Source organism: Halyomorpha halys, unplaced genomic scaffold (genome assembly GCF_000696795.3).
Source record: "Halyomorpha halys isolate HHAL.00 unplaced genomic scaffold, Hhal_1.1 Scaffold277.1, whole genome shotgun sequence".
Lineage (NCBI taxonomy): Eukaryota > Metazoa > Arthropoda > Insecta > Hemiptera > Pentatomidae > Halyomorpha > Halyomorpha halys.
In genome coordinates this window covers 177,474-196,472 of record NW_027115357.1, presented here as the reverse complement: position 1 = coordinate 196,472, position 18,999 = coordinate 177,474, and the positions used below count along the sequence as shown (strand labels likewise).

Below are 18,999 nucleotides of genomic sequence, written 5' to 3'. Positions count from 1 at the left end.
AAAAAAAAAAATGTTTCTTTAAAAACTTACCCTCATAGGTTTTCTTTTTGAGATAAATAGAAATTTGTATGAAAATTTTTTTTCTTCTTAATTTTGGAGTTTGTTCCTTTCTAAGGTATCTACTTTCATAAAATCACCTTGAATTAGCTTTTGTAAATTCCAGAGTTAGTCACATTTATGAGAAGTACTGTAAAAAGAAGGGGCATTGAATTATTCATATATATTTTGTTATTTATCTTTGGTTTCTTTGTGATTAATGCAGTATCAATTATATATATGTCTTTGATTTTATAATAGGGTCCTGATATAAGCGATAAAGCAGAAGTGATCCGGCTTGGAGGTCAGACGAACGGGCAGAGCTCTCCTCAACCTGCCGATGAAGGTCCTCTCAACCTCTCTTTAAAACCCGTCCCTGAAAGGAATAACCACAATAATTCTGCTCTTCAATCTCTTTCTGCCCTGTCCCAGACCCTTGGCCAGACTGACAGGAGTAAGCATTTAATAAAATTATTTGTTATTATATGTAATAGCTGTCTTATAAAAATATATTTTACACTTTTACTCTCAACTTTTTATTTTAAAAGACTTCCAACGTTTCAGCCCTCAGGCTATTTTCAATGAGGTTAATAGAAAAGGAAAAATAATTTATGAAGAATAGTTTTGTATTGAAATTATGTGGTTTATGTAAGACATGGGCAATTAGCCTGGTAAAAAGACAATTTAATGAATTATGTACTATTGAAGTTTGTGTTATTAATAATATAAACCACTCTTAAACAATCAATATATTAAAACAGTAATCTAATTCTCCCTAAATTTTATGTAATTTAATCTTCTTAATATATTAAGAGAATAATATTCAAATAACAGTTAAATGGATTAAATTTAATTAGTCCCAACATTGAACCATTTTACATCTTATATTATATTTAATTTCCTGTTTTAATTTAATCATTTTTTTGTATATTAGTATTCGTTATTATTTAATAGACAGAAGAAAACCTGGACCTAAGCCAAGAAGGTTAGCTCCTTACCTTCCTTCAGACTCGTCTCATCCGTCTAGTGGGAGTGAAGAGAATGATACTACTCCTCACAAGGTATGGTCACTTAAAGACCTGTCAAAATTTATGTAGTTGGACTATTTATAAATAGTTAAATTTTACATCACTTTGTAGTGAGACATTTAGAAGGCTATACAACGCTGAATTGAGGGAACCTGGTAAATATTATTCAGGTTATAGCATTACATGTGCACGTAAGCAGTCAAAAGGGAGCAGCGGACAGCTGCGGCTCGCTCCTAGATTTTAGGGACCGAAGAAAAAAAAAAAGAAAATATTGAACTTATTAGACAGATGGTTTCTTTTTTGAAACATGCTGTAATTAGGAAGGTAATGGTGGGGAATAATGGTGGCTTCCAAAAAATCATTGTGCGAGCCATTGGTTAAACCTTGTTAAAAATTTTAATTCAGTCATTTCATTTTCAATAATTTATTGTGATTATAGGCATTGAAAATTTACTAAGTAATAATTGAATTTTATGAAGTAGAAATAAAATTGTGAGGAGTGGAATGGGGAATCGCATATCTTTCTTTTACCCAACGTTTCAGGGTGCGGTCAAAGAAAAAAAATTCAAATGGTCATAAAACTATTTAATAAGAGGCAACATTTTGCTCTAGTTTTGCAGCCCTAATGAAGCCCTGTAATGTGAGGCAGAACGGGTCATATTAAATAGTTTTATGATTATTTAATTTTTTTTCTTTGATCGCACCCAGATTATCTTCCTTTTAATATTACACACTGTCAATCATCAGTCTTCGAATATTAGTATGTATGTACGTGTGTGTGTGTGTAATGGGCTGAGGTCTGCTCCCCCTTGGCGAAATCCTGCCTATGCCCCATGCATGTAAGGTTGTGGGGCTTAGTAATGGACGGATAACTAAAATGTTAATAAACACTGGACCCAACGTGTGAACTTCCGATGAGTAGATTGAAACAGATGGTAGGAATGTATTTAGACTGATTTTGTAAATTTGGGTTTGAATGGGTGTCACTGGACAGTTGTAAGTAGCAAATGATTAGTTGTATCGGCTTTGAACCTCCGGGTTTGCTAAGCCTTATAATGTGTTGAGTCACTGTGGTTGTCCAGAAGGTAGAGATGGGCAAAAATTAGCTATAGTAGAAACTAATAGCTAGAATTGCTATGGATATGACCCTTTTTTCTGAATGAAACATTGATAAATAAATATTGTATCCATGACAATTTTAGCTATTAGTTTCATAGCTGCCTAACTCTGCCAGAAGTTAATTAATTTTATTAAATATTATGTACAGCATGCCATTAGGCTATAATAAACACATGATACATTTATTAAATTTCCTTTTTATATCAATTTTAAATTGAAAACAAATCTATACAGTAGAAAGAAGTAATTAAAATAACCAATAAAGTAAATGAAGTATTTGTGAAAAATTACAAATTAAAATAAAATATATACCATGAACAAGTTTTGTACAGTTTTAAATTTTGTCTATTAGAATATGTTTGGTACGTTTGTGGGTTTATCTTTTTAGTGATGTCTTTTTATAGTCTCCTATTTTTTTATCGGTGGGTTGTTGGAGATGGGAATAAGAGAGAAAACGTTTTGTGTCAGTAATTATGTGGACTATTTAATCATCAGAAAACATTCTTGAAATTAAGGTGTTGCAAGAATAGTTGTTTACTATCCTCATATGTATGTTTTGAATGACCTCTTTTTATAGTCATATGTCACATAGCTCCAAACAGTAGCAGAATAAGTAATTGTTGGGCATATTGCTGTTTTGTATTTATTGTTAACCAATGTTTCACCCCACTTTGCAGGGCTTCGTCAGGGTTAAAAAAATTCAAACAACTGAAATAATGTAACAAAGTTAAAAAAATATATAACATGAAATAATAACACACTTTAAGGTACGGCCAAAAATGGTTAGTCTATTTTTATTTCATGTTTCATCTCTAGTTCATTCTTTAACTTTTAATTAACCTCTAATTCAAGTATGGTGTCTGAAAATTCATTGCTAAGACTTTTGAGAATCATGGTTCCAAAAATGTTCGTCAGTATAACCAATACATTGGTATATCTGAGGTCATTATATATATATATATATATGGTTCCAAAAATGTTCGTCAGTATAACCAATACATTGGTATATCTGAGGTCATTATAAACCATATTCACTGTACTTAATTAGTGAAGTCACATATTCAATTTAGTCTCTTTAGTATTCTTAAGAAAATAAAGAACTATATCACAATACAAAAAAAGTAGCGAAATATGTAGATACACTACTGTAGTTATGGACTAATTATATGATATTTAGGAAATAATTTTTATCTATCTGTTAGTCAATGTTTATTATCTTTTTCTTCTATTTTGGTAGGATGGAAGGCCACGAAATTTAGGACGTGGTGTCTCTAAACCAAAGAAAAACACAGTGGCATCACTCCTTGCCCAGAGTAGAGCTTTAGGGATCAAACCTGGACTCGAAATGGCGCAACTTGCAGCATTGGCGAAATGCTCAGGCATGTATCCTAGTAATGCTCAAGATCCACTCAGCTGGGGATCTTCTCGCCTTCCTGGTTTCAATTCTTCGGAGAGTGCTCTCGACAAAGAAAAGGAAGAGAGTAATCTCTCTAGTTCGCCTAATTCAATATTTGAACATCCTCAACCTTTAATGGTAAGCATACATTTTTACAATATTAATATTATATTGTATTTTAAAAGTTGAAATAAAACTTTATTGTATCGGTTTTCAGACTAGTAAGAGTGAAGATCAAAAGTCTCTAGGAACTGATGGTATTTCAGAAGATAGTCGATCTGAGATATCTGATTCCAGTTCGGAAAGCGACGGCGAAGAAAGAAAACGGGGCGACAGCATATCCTCAGCAGGTAATGATATTGTTATTTTAATATTAATATAATTCAAGAAGTAATGGCTTGGCAAAATTTGTAGTTATGTTTTGTGCAACAAAAATAGAAGATTCTCCAATAAGTTTTGAATCAAATTATCAGGATCAGGGCATCAAAATGTAAGTGGAGTAATAGTACAGCAGCCTCATGCATGGAATCCATCTTATAGAACATACACTTAAGAATAATTAAAAAAAAAAATTAGTTTTGTTAATCTTCACATTTCTGACAGTTCTAAAACTCTTACTAATTAGCTAATTAATTTAATAAAGTAATGAAGGAGGTTTTTGTTTTTGTTTTTCTCAATAACTCCTAAACAGTGCATCCTAGCGAATCAGTTGTGGTACATGTAATTAAACAGTATTAAATTGTGTGTCAAATAAGTACTGTAAAGTGATAATTTAGTCAACTAGTATGTTGTAAACCATAAGCTGTCGTAGATCAAAACAAAATTTATTTTCAAATTTTGCTATAACTGTGGTGTCATACTACATATGAATCCAAACTAACCACACGAAAATGCATTTCTGGCAGTCCTAAAAAGGTTACTAATTTAATAAAGTAACAAATTAGAAAGTTTTGGTTAAATTTTGGTCTTTTTTTGTAGTTTTATGTCCTTAACATCTTAGTGAAAAAATATAATAAAACAAAGCAAAGAACAATAAATTATGCGTCAAATGATTACCATAAAGAAATAATTTGATCAAGTGGTATTTTCTTAAACCATTTGTTCTGGTTGTATATTGACTTCAAAAAATCAGCTATTTAGGGAGTCGGTTACAACCATACCACTTGGCCAAATTATTACTTTATATGACGTATAATTTAATGTTCTTTAATTTGTTTTACTATTATGGCATAAGTCTTTAGAATATTATTATGTTATTGTACTTTTAATAAACTTATTTACTTAATTAGTGATAGCATTTTTAGATGGTGCTCCCCTCGGAAAGAGAAGGAAAATCATCGACGAAGCAAAATTAAGAGAAGCATTACAAAAAGGATGGAAAAGAGAAACTTTCATCACTAGTGTCGGAAGAGGCGGAGTTAAAGGAGAAGTTGTTTACACCTCACCTTGCGGTCGAATGTTCAGGCATCTCGGAGATCTTGCAAGGGTAATTCAATTATTCAATTTTTATAAAATATTTGTTTTTATTATTATCAGTGATCAATGAATATATGTATATATAGTGTTTCAGTCTCAAACACTCTTAATTATTACTTTAAATTCCCATCGTTTTGGCCAATCTAGCCATTCTCAATAACAATCTTAACTATAAATTTATACTTCACATTCAACTATTAAAACTTTTTGCAAGCTATTCTGCCCAGGTCTAATAATTTTAAAATTTATTAAACTTTTGTCTTTAAATATCATCACTCAATTAGCTTTAAATATCACTAACTCAAAGATAAGTAATTATAAGTTTTAACATTAAATAGAATAGTGACAAAATAGGTTAAATTGATTAAAATTATTAGACTTGGACAGAATAGCCTGCAAAAAATTGTAATAGTTGGATGTGAGTTGTAAATTTATTATTTACATTGTCCTTGAGGATGGTTACATTGTCCTTGAGGATGGCCAGGTTGGCGGAAACATTGTACATTAAAAATATTTAAAAAGAGTGTTTGAGAATTAAATAGATACAATTGCCCTTTTTATTCAAGAGGTAACTTAAACCAGAGGTTTTACTGTAGTTTAATAAACTTTGATACTGTTTTGACAATTCTTTCTTTGTTATTTTATGTTGTTTTTTTTCTATTCAGTTTTTAGAAAAACATGGTTCAGAACTGACTCGAGATAATTTTTCCTTTTCCTGTCGGATACTTCTCGGGGACTATATCGAATCTGTCGAGGGGAAGGAACCGATGAGGTTGAGTGAGGAAACTCTCGCCGCTAAGCTACAAGAAATGATGGCCCAGCACAGGTACTTATTTTGTACTTAATTGTTCTCTAATGTTTTAGGACAGTTTTTATATTTTCCTTATACCGATTATTATAAAATTATTAAATTTGATCAGAAAACTGATAAAAATAATTTTGGTAGAACCCTACGGGGCAGTTCTATAAAAATATATTTCCTCATATCTTTCGAAAACTAAGGTTCTCACAAGTCAACATAGGGAAATACATAAAAAACTGCAATTAAACTTATGGCGAATCCTGGAATTTGCAATAACTACTAGCACAAAATAGGCTTAACTGAAACATTTTAATGTGAACATTGTAGCGGTAACAAGACCCTTGGCTACATGGAATAAACCAAACCTACACAGGAAAATAAAAAATATTCAATGATGTAATCTTCTTGGATGAATGGTGACTCTTGAAGTCTTCTTTCTAAATATTTACCACTGATAGTAGACAAGGTTGGTCAGCACCACTAGCTTTCAGGAGACTTCATCATATATATATATAAATAAATATATAGTTGACCGTATAACTTAAAATATGAAGAAAATGGTCAGGGTTGTGGTCAAAAAAGAACAAATAGTTTTTAACTATTTAATGTCCGACATTTGCAGGGCTGTTCAAAGCGATAGGTTAAAAGCTGAAGTGAAGCTACTGTCGTGATTTTTTTTTTTTGTGAAAAAACATTTACTGTCAAATTGTTATACAGTTGCTGTCATAATGAGATTTACTATCGTGGCAATACAGTAGCACTATCAGATCTAGGATGATAAATATTAGTATCTATCACAGTTGGGAAGCTATTGTCACTTAAATCCCATTTATTAGTGATTAATTTTTTTATTAAAACTTATTTTAATCAATAAAATAATTACATTGGTGCCCACCATTTGGCAGATAACCTATAAATGTAGTCCACGGGTACAAAGAGATTGAGAGTACCTGCATTAAATTCAAATTATTCAAAACTTATTTAAATTTTTGTATATTTTTTGTTTATCAAGAGCTGCTTTGGATCAGAATAAACTGGAAAGAGATCGACTGGCTTTGGCTGCCAAAGAAGCGAGAAGGTTAGCCAAAGAGGAAGCGGCAAGGCAGAAAGAACAAATGCGGTAAGCTTTCTTGTCTTATTTAAAGCCAATACTTTCTCTATTAAAAACGTAATGCATTTTAACATCTGATATAATTCTATTTTTTCTTTTTACAGCTTGATTAAAGAGCAGGAAAGAACGGAAAGGCAAGAAGCTGCTAGAAAAGAAAAGGAGCAGAGGAGTCAGCAATTGATGGAGGTTAGTTCGACGGTGGCTATATTGCATGTTTACATTTAAATCCAAATAAATTATGTATGTTTTTTTTTTTTTGGAAATTAACATTAATTGTTTAAAAGTGTAGATCATTTTGTTTATTTCTTTTTAGAATGTTTTCTACATTTTTGTATGTCAGATGTTGGGTGATGGCCATATCAATTGTATAATTTCATATCTAAATTACTATCTGTATATGTTTATATGTTGATGATCATATATGTCATAATATTGTATTTGTTTGTTTTTTGTTTTGTTTTTTCTACACTTTTTGCACTTACTACATATCATATTTTAGTCAAAGGTTAGCCTCACAATGTATCAGTTAATTCTTTTCACCTTTTTTTCTTTCTTTTTTTTTGCACTTTATTTCTCTTTTTCTCTCCACTTGGATCTTTGCTATTTTTTTTTCTTACTTTTATTGTGGTAAAGTGTTTAAATGATAGAAAAAATTATGAATTTTATTCCTAAAATTTGATTTTTATTTAATCTTTTTTTTTTTCTTATCTGATATGATCTTTTGATTAGTAATGTTTTTTTAATTTAATAAAAATTGTAAAGTGAAACTTCTCTTAACAGACACCCCTAAATAGTGGACAGCCCTCATAACTGACAATTTTGTTAAGGTCCTGGCCAACAAGGTACTTATTTTTAATGCATTTGAATCTTTCTCTTATGGAATTCTACTATTCCGTAAATGGGCTCCAAGTCCATTCCACATTAGCACTTATTATTCCTCAGTATGTATATTCAAACTCACAATCCGAGAACTAACTGTGGGTATTTTATTTTGGGAAATAGTACGATCCTGATACATTTTTTTTTTCTGAATTACATTAACAAAATTTTGTATTAAATAAAAAGTATTGATTATGTATTTTTATTTATTTATGTAGTTATTTAATATCAAGTTACTGAGAAAATAAATGTTATTAAAGAAATTTTAAATATATAAAAAGTAAGTAAACACATTTTTTTTTCAAGATCGTTGATTGACCGTGGGTAATATATAGAAGGAAGATGGTCCGAGTGTGGTCAAAAAAACTCAAATAGAAATTAAAGTATTTAATGTGATCTGTTTCACGTTGGAGGACTTCATCAGAGCTGAAAAAAATACAAACAACTAAAATAATATAACAAAGTAAGAGAATAAATAACATGAAGTACAAATAAACTAATGTATACCTAAAAATTATTTAAAGTACGTGAAAAGTTTATAATAATGAACTAAGTAAATTAAAGAAAATAAAAATAAGATGTACAGTAAAAAATATAAATAAACAAGGATTACAAAAGTTATTAGGCAATGAAAACAGGAATAATAACAATTAAAAAAAGAGAAATATAAAAAGATAGTACACACTCTAAAAAATGGAAAATAAGGGAAATAAAAATAAAACAAAAGTCAAGAAAAAAAAGAAATATGAACAAAATAGGACACCCATCGTTTGAATGGAGGAAAGCAAGAAAATGAGCTGAAGGCTGATGTAAGGTTAAAATTGCCATGGATATGATATTTATTTATCAAGGATTCATTCATGAATAAGTCATATCCATATCATAATGAATGAGTCGTATCCATGGTAATGTTAGTTATTAGTTTCAACTATGGCTAATTCTTGCCCATCTCTGCCCTCCATTATAATGGACTTTAACCTTCTTTTTATTTATGTGTTGTTTTTTTTACCGCAGCCAGACCATCTTCCTTTTATATAAATACATTTTAGTATTTTTAGTGTATTTAAATAATTAGATACATCATTCATTTTAGGAATTTGCATATGTAGTTGCTATAATTCACAAAATTTCAACGGGCCTTTGTTGTTTTATACAAAATTTTACTGATAATTTTCTCAGAAACTCATTCCACCTGTTTTATTAGGGTATATTGACAACTCTAAGAGATAATTATTTATTTTTTTGTGTATGAAAAAAAAATTCAAGCTACAATATGTTCATAATTATATTATTGATTATCAACCAGAATGATCGAGGAAAAATATTCTTAGGATCTCTGTTGGGGGGGGGTTCCTTAGATAACAAATTTGCACCCAAGTACAACTTGACCCCTTTTTAAAATACTTGCTGGTAATGTATAAAAATAATTCTAATAAGCGGGATTAAACATTGATCCCCTATGCCCAAGTAGTCGGGTTCCAGAAACCACTGAGCACATCGTACTCACCTGTACCGCCTATGAGGCACTGAGAGCCAAGATGATGAGGGAGACAGGACTCTATGTTCTGACGGAGAGCGATCTCACTGAGCTGATAAAGAGAGAAAATTAAGTGTATGGGTGGAAGGAAGCTATGGGCTCTTCTAATTTCTCCCTGAATAGGAGAGAAGAAACTACACCAACAAGGCCTCTGTAGAAGAGCAAGATATGTTGCAGCAATGAGTTGTACCCACTGCTGCGAACACCCGTATTGCCTAAACAGGTAGGGTAGGGTAATAAATAAATAAGCGGGACTAAACCAATCTACTTTTATTAGATTATTTATTGATACTTTAAAAAAAAATACTACAATTTGATAAAATAAAAATTACTTATATATGTATAAAAAAGGAAACAACACATTAAAAACATAAGACAAACCTTATAAAGGAAAAAATATATATATAAATAGTGAGGGAGTAGCTCATTGGTAAGGCACTATGATATTAACTCCATGGACCCATGTTTGACTCCAGCTGTGACAGATAATTATTATCTGTTTCATTGTAGCCATAGGTCAGCCCTGTGAATTCTGGAGCCCTCCAAGATCCACCTAACTACAAAAAGTGGGTACCCTTAATTGAGTAAAAATCTGGTGGTTGAGCTTGATTCTGACCAAATCACCTCCTTGTACAACCATTGGTCTAGTAAAAGTACTCCCTCTAAAATTAGAAAAATAAATCTTTTACTTTAAGTTGGATTTTTTCCATATACACACTTCACAAAGGTGTTCCATCATTATTATTATACATACATTATTCCAATCAACTTTTATACTTCTTAATTGCTCACACCATGAATTAATAAAGTGTACTGCAGTTTTTAAACTTAATTTAGAATCAGCAAACTTACATCAAACTTTCAATTGTTTTCAATTAATCAATTTACATCCCTAAATCTAACATTTGCTGGGTCTGCTAGTAGTAGAATAAAATTCCCAACAGAGTGCACTAAAATGGCCAAAATTATAAATGACACCAAAACATATTATATATCTATATTATGTATATAGAATTGTTTGCAAATGAAATCAATAAAAAAATTGTATTCTTTATGATTTTATTTTATGTTTTATAGTGTGGGTTTAATGAGGTTTTAAGAATATTTTTTCTCTATCATTCTGATTGGTAATAATTTTACTATGAATACCAGTAAAAAAAGATACAAAAAAATTATAAAATTGTTAATAATATATTGTTTCATTTTTATAGTTACTCCTTCTTAATTGACTAAATCATCTCCTCCATGGGTGTCTGTTATATGGAAGTTTCACTGAATTATGTGAAGGCCCGGAATCATTTAGAGGCTGTAGGTTGGGGGAAAAATTTGAAGTAACTTCTCTTTAAAAAAAAACAAAAAAAAAACTTCTCTTTTTCTTAGGGTCGAAAGAGGCTAGCTTTCACGAGTGAAGAAAAATGGAGGATAATTAGGGAGATCGAATCGGGGAAAAGCAAATCTGACGTTAGCCGAGAGTTGGGTCTGGCCAATTCAACGGTGGCGACTATTTGGAAACAAAGGGGCAATGTAATGCCTACACCTGGAGCTTGTTCGGTACGATACGTCGAAGCAACATCGTAGATTTAATGTATTGAGGCTTCCAAATTTCGTTTATTATCTCACAATCATTCATAAAGTTTCATAAAATGTTTTTGTACCTTGCAAGATCCTGAGTTTTTTAATGAAAATTATTATCCAGTTGTACTTGGTCACTGAATATACAATAAATGTCTATAATGAAAAGATGATTGGGGGGGGTGCCCCGTGCAGTCAGTGAAGAACACAAATTAGTAAAAAAAATATTTATTAGTGCCAAAGTTTCGACCAGAATTTCAAGCCTTCATCAAGGCTGCTTGAACAAGATCTTAAGTCCAAGTGAGCTCAGAAAAAATATTACCGTGTGAGCTACTGACTTCACTTGGATTTAAGATCTTGTTCAAGCAGCCTTGATGAAGGCTTGAAATTCTGTTCGAAACATTGGCACTAATAAATAAGTTTTTTATTTATTTAAGTTCTTCACTAACCGCACCCTTCACGATCTCGTCATAATATAAATTCACGGTCAGATTTGGGCTATTATTAAACTAAAAGCTAAAATTGCCATGTATACAATATTTATTTATCAATGATTCATTCATGAATAAGGGTCGTATCCATGGCAATTTTAGCTAGGAAAAAGTGGTCCCGAAAATGAAAAGATAGTGAGTTATTGAATGTTTGAGTTGAAATATCATGAAAAATAAAAATCAGAGTTGAATTGTGTAAGTGAGCAGAGTCCCGTATTTTTTTCTCTTTGTAATGAGCTATAATTCAAAATCGTAGATTTTTTAAAATATAATTTTTCTAAAATTGCAGTAAATATATTATATTTTCAGTAAATATTTCACCCTTTTTGTTCATAGGCTATATTAAAATATTTGCCAGTTTTAAATATATATAGATCCAGGCCCTTCTCGCAACGATGCCTCGATTAATCATTGGGTGAAGACTAGGAGGAATATCTTGATATAATAAAGAAAAAGTTTGTAAGGGCTTGAGGTGCTTCAGTCTATCAATAAATATTTTTGAATATTAGGAGAAGATGGTCAGGGGTGCGATCAGCAAAGATACACAAATAAACAAAACTTATATAAATAATAATTGGAGAGGTTTGTCGGGGAGGTACGGTCAGCAAAGAACAACATAAATAAACAAAACAATATTTATTTATTTTATGCCAACGTTTCGACCTGAGTTTCAGGTCTTCACGGGGAGTAAGGTGTAGAAGCTAGGCCAAAACCAGTTTGGAACTCAGGTCGAACTGTCGGCATAAAATAAATAAATATTGTTTTGTTTATTTATGTTGTTCTTTGCTGACCGCACCCCCCGCCTAACCTCTCCAATCAGTAATCTACGATCAACTATTTACACCTTAAAACTTATTTATTTGTGACAACATTTTGACCTGAATTTCAGACCTCAATCAGGGCTGAAAAAAACAAACAAGATAACCATAATTCAGAGAAATATCAAAAATAAAAATAATAATAAACTAACTTGGAAATATACATAACAATAAATTTTAATAATTAGATGGTTGATTAATACTAATAGAAGATAAAATATAATATTGCAGAGGTAAGAATTATACAAAACAAATGATAAAAAAAAATAAAAAACAGAGAGTTTTCATGTAAATAAAGTTTATTTATTTATTTTTTAATTTGTTTTTTTTTATCACTTATTTTGTATAATTCTTACCTCTACAATATTATATTTTGTCTTCTATTGGTATTATTCTACCATCTAATTAATTTATTGTTTTGTATATTTCCAAGTTTGTTTATTATTTTATTTTTATTTTTTATTAATAAATGGAATATGGTCTGGGTGCGGTCAAATAGGAATTATTTTTCTATGTAAATTGTGGCTCATTAAAATAGTTATCACTATTTGAGTTTTTTTTAACACACCTGGAACATATTCCATTTATTAATAATACACACGGTCAATCAGCGATCTTCCAGTATTTTATTTTTTATGTTTCTCTAAATTAAGATTGTTATTTCATTTTGTTTTCAGCCCCGATGAAGACCTGAAATTCAGGTTGAATTGTATGCACAAATAAATAAGTTTTGTTTATTTGCGTATCCCTGTTAACCGCACTCCTAACCATCTCCTCCTCATATCAATCTATGATCGACTATTAACTGCTCATATTTTTGAATATTTTGACAAAAGATTTTTTTTTTCCACTTCCTTATTTAGATAGGAACAGGGAATAGTTGGGGAATGCGATGGACAGACACTTTTAGATGCCCTGTATCATAATTTCCTTTGGATTTGTAGTTTTGTTATTTTATTTTTTTCAAATATGTACAATTTAATATTAATTTTCAGAAAAATAAAATTTTAAAAGGTATTACAACATTTCTTTATGATTATCATAAAATATTGTTTTAATTTACGATTTGTTATAAGGAAAATATACGATCTATTTTGTCATTACAAGAGCGAAATTTGGACGCCTTGAGTACAAGTTAGTGTCGAGTAGTCGAAGCATGAAGAGCATTTGCAGAAGCTGCCGTGGCGGTCTAGGCTCCTTCCAGCATCGTTACCCTGCATCACATTTCTATCTTTCTCTACTTCACATCTTTGGGAACATCTTTCTCTGAAGTTTGTTCTCGATTCCTTCTTGCCTACTCATTGACCCATTAATAATTTAACATAAGATCGGTTGAATGATAGGTTATTTCTGCTATATGGCTGTAGTGTTTCTTGTGTTATCTTTTGTTGTATGCTAGCATGTTTTTGTTTTTCATTGACTTTTTCTATAAAAAAAAATATATTTTTTTAAATTCTATAATCTACTCGTTCAGTCATGATATACAGAGATTTAAGGTGGTTCAAGGTACTTGGCCCACCTCTCATTACCTGCAAAAAGAATACACTTATTAGACCTGTTTCACAATACTCCAACTTTTTAAAATTTAAATATTTTTGTTCTAAATGTTTATTTAATTCTACACAAACTTCTTAGTGCCTATTCAAAATTAAATTGTACAATAAATAGAGCCAGTTTTTTCAACCCAATTTTTGATTACTTTAATGAAAACTATGTATAATTACTAGTCATAATTGATGAGTCTGCCGAGTATAGTTAGGGGGAATTAAAAATGGCGGCTATTTCAAAACTTTAAAAAAATTAATTTTTCATTCAAAGCTCTATATGTTTAAAACTACTACTAACACAAGAAAACCTAAGAGAATATCATTTAAAGTTGAGTAAATTTGCCGAATAGACATATTTAGGTTCAATAGTTTGCGAGATATGCCTTTTTAAATTGCAACATTTTATAAAGAATGAACTTTTAAAGATATAGCACTCCGAATGAAATATTAATTTTTTTTAACATTTTGAAAAAGTTGCCACTTCTTATTCCCCCTACCTATACTTGGTAGACTCATCAATTTTGACTAGTAATTATGCATAGTTTTCATTTAAGTAATAAAAAATTGGGATGAAATAACGAACTTTTTTCTCCTCTTGGGCTCTTGTACTAAAAGATTTAACTGTTAATTTCAAGTAATAGTGTTTTGAAAGAACGGGGTAGCTTACTGAGTAAGGGACTATATTGTTATCTTCTGCGCCTGGGTTTGAATCCAATTGTGGCAGAATATTATTTATTTTGTTGCTTTAGCTGTGAGTCAACCCTGTAGGTTTAGGTCACACAGTCTATAAAGTAGGTATCCTTAAGTGGGCAAAAACTTTATGGTTGAGCTTGATCACGAACAAAAATCACCTCAATTGTTCAAGAAACAGTAATTTTTTATAATGTACTGAACTTCTTACACTTTGTAGGTTGTAGTGGTACAGGTTTATTGCATATTTTAAAGTGTATCTGGTAACAAGGAAGCTGACAGGTTGGCCAGGAATCGTTTTAAGAAGACTCCTATAACTCTGTGTGCAGTATAAGGCTTGGCTAGGCAAAAGTACCACTAAAGGCTTCGATATGGCTTCAAAGCTAAAGAATATTGGCAAAACAAAAGCTGTTTCTGGACAGATCCTGCGACAATCAAAGCAGTTACTTCAGCTGGACAGGGTCACTCTGAAGAAAATAACAGGAATCTTTACTGGTCACTGTAAACTCAATAAATACACATGTTCATTCTCAAGCATTAAGGATCATCCATTTGTGAATTGTGGAACACTGAGAATGAAACGGATGGCATATCAGATCCTCTATTGGTTTGATCAATTTGAAGGCTTAAGATTTGTTCTGTTTGTTATGGATCATATAGTGAAACTAAATCAGTGTCAACTTGTCGATCGACTAACTTAAATGAGATTCATAGAATCTACTAACCTTTAGCTTTAAACAGCTCATTATGATGTTTGTACACAACAGGCCTTGCAATAGCACATAATAGGCTGCTGTGCATTATTCCAATAAAAATTGTATTCCAATCCTCAATTATAAAGCATTTTGGTAGCATTTGAACATTTTTTTCATTATAATTTTATGTAGAATTAAAAAAAAATTAAGTTGAAACTTATATTTAAAAAAAATAGTAATAATGTGTGAGACAGTGTCATTGGGTGAAATCTATTTACAGGTATTGAGGAGATGGTCAGGTCTCCTGAAACACCATAATCCTCTGCATATCATGACTGAGCAGGAACATTATAGTTATTGCATGCTTGCTTTTTGAAATTCTTTGAAATAAATGGCTTATATCTCTTGAAATCTTTCACTGTTTGCCGACTGGATGCTGTAACCACTAGAACCGACGGCTTACTAACTGGATTTTTTATTTATTATTTTTTGTTTGATCGTAGTTACTTATAACTTAAATGTAATTTGTTTAACTATTTAATTATAATGGCTGTTAAAAGATAACAATTTTGTTTGCTTTGTTAGTTTTTTGACATCATTAACTTTTTTTATTTATTATTAGTTATATGTTCATTGTTTTGTGTCTGCATGTAAAGGCTCGCAAGAAAAAGCAGGAGGAATTGGAACGCCAAAGGTTAGAAGGCCAACAGCGGAAACAACAGGTTAGTCTTTAGTTTTTATCTTTTCTTTTTTTTCATTCGAGAAAGGATAAGCCATTTTTTTCTTTTAATGCATTGACAAATTTTATTATTATGATTATTATTGCACTGCTGAATGTTAGCTTTATTCTGATCTAGAATAGTATTTTTAAAAATGCAACTAAGATTTGTTTTTGGAAATTTTTTGGTAACTTATAACATTTTGCTTGTTGATTCTTTTTTTATATATTCTAAAAGAAATTATAATTAAATAATGTTTTTTGTCAAGTTTATGGACTGATTAAAATGATATTATATTTAGTCGTATAACTTTTGATATTATTGTAATAATGACATTTCATTTTGTTTGTTTTTGTTCCAGGAGAGAGAGTTGAAAAGACAGCAGGCAGCTATTATGAAAGAGCAGGTAAGTGAATGACGATTAACGTCCATTATTTTTCTTAACACTGCGTTTTCTTCCTTAGGTTGTTTTGTAGTGGTTTTGTGATCCATCAAAGACACAATATTTGTGCGTATGTGTGTGTGGATTCAAGATGGTGGCCCAGATCTATTTCACTTCCTCTTGTAGAGTTGTAGAATTCCTCTTTTTTTCCTTTCTTTTTATTTTTCTCCCCAGTGAAATCGAGTAATTGTTAAAAATATATCTATAATTTTCTAAATAAATAATACACTTAATTTTTTTCTTTTATTAGTTAATTATTTCTTACCTTCTCTTAACTAAAGATAAAATTCTGTTTGTAGTTTAATTGGACGATTCAAATTTTTTTAAAAAGAAACAAAAAAGTCCTATTAACTCTTCTTATTTAAAGATAAACATCCATTTATGTTTTTAATGTATATCCTTGGTTATGCTAAGTTTATTGACAGGCAATATGAGATATTCCATCCATTATTGCCTAGTTTGCAGTATCCCAAATACAAGTTATGACATAGTTTTTTTTACTTTTCGCATTTGTATAACCATGAATTTCATTGTAATTGCGCAAATATGGCAAGTAAACAAAATACGAGATGTCCTATACTTTGCGTCCTGGACACTAACATAAACTATCAGTTATTTTATAATTGGCATTCAAAATGTTATCTACTTACTAACTTCAGTGATAACTCATTTTAATCTTATATTTTTGAAATCTATTTTCTGTCTTATAAATAATAATTTTAAATTTTCAAAAACAAAAATGGATTCTATTTAAAACATAGGGTAGTTTGACTGTTTTTGAGTATGAAACTGGAAGTTCTTATATCTTCAAAAGTTCTGAACCAATTGTTATAATTTTTTTTAATGATTTCTGTGTAATCCATAATTTAAAATTCATAGGTATTTTTTAGCAAAAGAGATAAAATTTATTTTCAGTGGGACCAAATGAATTGACTTTTTTTAAAATGATTTTTAGGAATTATATTTTCGGTTCCTACCTATTTTGAATTACAAGGCTGATTTACATGCTCATTGTTTTATTTCATTCCTATTATGTTCTTCTGGAATTGTGGAAAAAAAAAAAAAAATTGTGATAATCTGGGGTCTGGCTGACAAAAGTAAAACTTCTGGAAATGAAATAATATATTAAAATTTTATTAATAATGATCATGTGTTCCGTCTTATAGTTCATGGCAGAAAATATTAGTCATAGAATTATAATAATAATTAGAATTGAATAGCCATTTTCCTGTCAATTCTAGTAGAAAAGTTTTTTATATTGTAATAGGACAGTATGAGATAACAGGAGCTCTCTCAATTGGACCAGAACTACCGGGATTGTTAAGCTCCTCTATCTTCTTATTCTCCTTTAAATTTAAAAATTTTTCTGCTAGAATTGACCAGCGTTACCCCTACCTCATATCACTTTTGTTTCATTTCAATTGTCCCATTACCTTTGCGTCACAAAATCAATTTACTATAGATTAATTGTCATTGAGTGTCAGTAAAGAAGTTTCATTAAAAAAAATTCTTTATGTTTCACTTTTCATTATCTAAGGATGGAAGAGTTTTAAATTCACTGTAAATATTTAACATCATCAGCTGATCATTTTGGCAAGTTTTGTTTGTTAATTATGATGAGATGCCCCTACACGTTTGCCAAACAATAGAAAATTCACACATGCACTAGCGTTTGGATGAGTTATTTGGATTAACAGGGACAAGTTGGTCGGAATTTGTGGCTGATCCGTTGATGGTTGGTTTTTGGGCTCAAATCAAAGGCTGTTTGTGGTGCATATATATATATTTGTGCTTATTTAGTATTATTTATAGTGTAAATCGAATGTAACAGTCGATAAAAGTCATAAGAACTCAGAAGTGTTTGGATACTGACTTTTGTTACTTCCTTTGTTTCCCAAGCGTTTGTACAAGTGTAGGATTTGCAGCAAGTGGCTTACTTGTAGATCCCACAATAAACATCAAAATATTTTATGTTGCAAGGCTCGTTAAAATCATTCAAAAAGAATAAAAAAGAATAAGTGCATATAGCTGATAATTTCTTAGAAACGTGTTCTAAAATATAAATCTAAAATTATAAAATATAATAAACATCACTTTTTAGAAGTCTTTGATGAAGGATAAAGGTAATTAGTGAGTAAAACATTTTATAAATTTTTTTCAATTGATTGTCTCAGGACAATTTTACTTCATGAAACTACAATAAAGCAGCGACTAGGTTTTTCGGATTCATGGGACCTCAAAACAAGTATTTCCGTTGAAAACTAATTCAAAATTTTACACAATCACTTTAATTTTCGTTACTAAATATTCCATATACAGGTAAGTGAAAGTAAAAAAAGATGAAGAAAAATTTAATTTTTTTATATCTTAGTCAAGAAAAAAAAAATTAAAATCTGTACCGTTACAACCCATGAAGGGTCAGGGGTTGAGTTTTTTTTTAATGAAATTACTGTTACTAGACCAACGGTTGTGCAAGGAGGTGATTTGGTCAGAATCACGCCCCTTATTCAAGGGTCAATGAAAAACTAAAATGTATTTACTTACTAATTTGAATGTGCTACTCACTTTGTTGTATTTTGTTTTTTTGATTAGAGAAAACAGAAAACATTTATATGTTAGCTATTATGAAAATTTTAGGACA

The 18,999-nt window shown here is 30.4% G+C and overlaps 1 protein-coding gene across 1 annotated transcript in view; it reads left to right on the top strand.

Annotated features, from left to right (window-relative positions):
- LOC106680678 (bromodomain adjacent to zinc finger domain protein 2B) overlaps nt 1-18,999 on the top strand; it is a gene marked incomplete in the record, with an annotated part of 314,015 nt that overhangs the window by 255,712 nt on the left and 39,304 nt on the right. Inside the window, 11 exon segments of the mRNA XM_067052413.1 lie at nt 298-490; nt 991-1,097; nt 3,421-3,717; nt 3,797-3,929; nt 4,884-5,065; nt 5,721-5,881; nt 6,870-6,977; nt 7,073-7,154; nt 10,765-10,935; nt 15,854-15,919; nt 16,278-16,322. Coding sequence (XP_066908514.1) covers nt 298-490; nt 991-1,097; nt 3,421-3,717; nt 3,797-3,929; nt 4,884-5,065; nt 5,721-5,881; nt 6,870-6,977; nt 7,073-7,154; nt 10,765-10,935; nt 15,854-15,919; nt 16,278-16,322 — 1,545 coding nt within the window.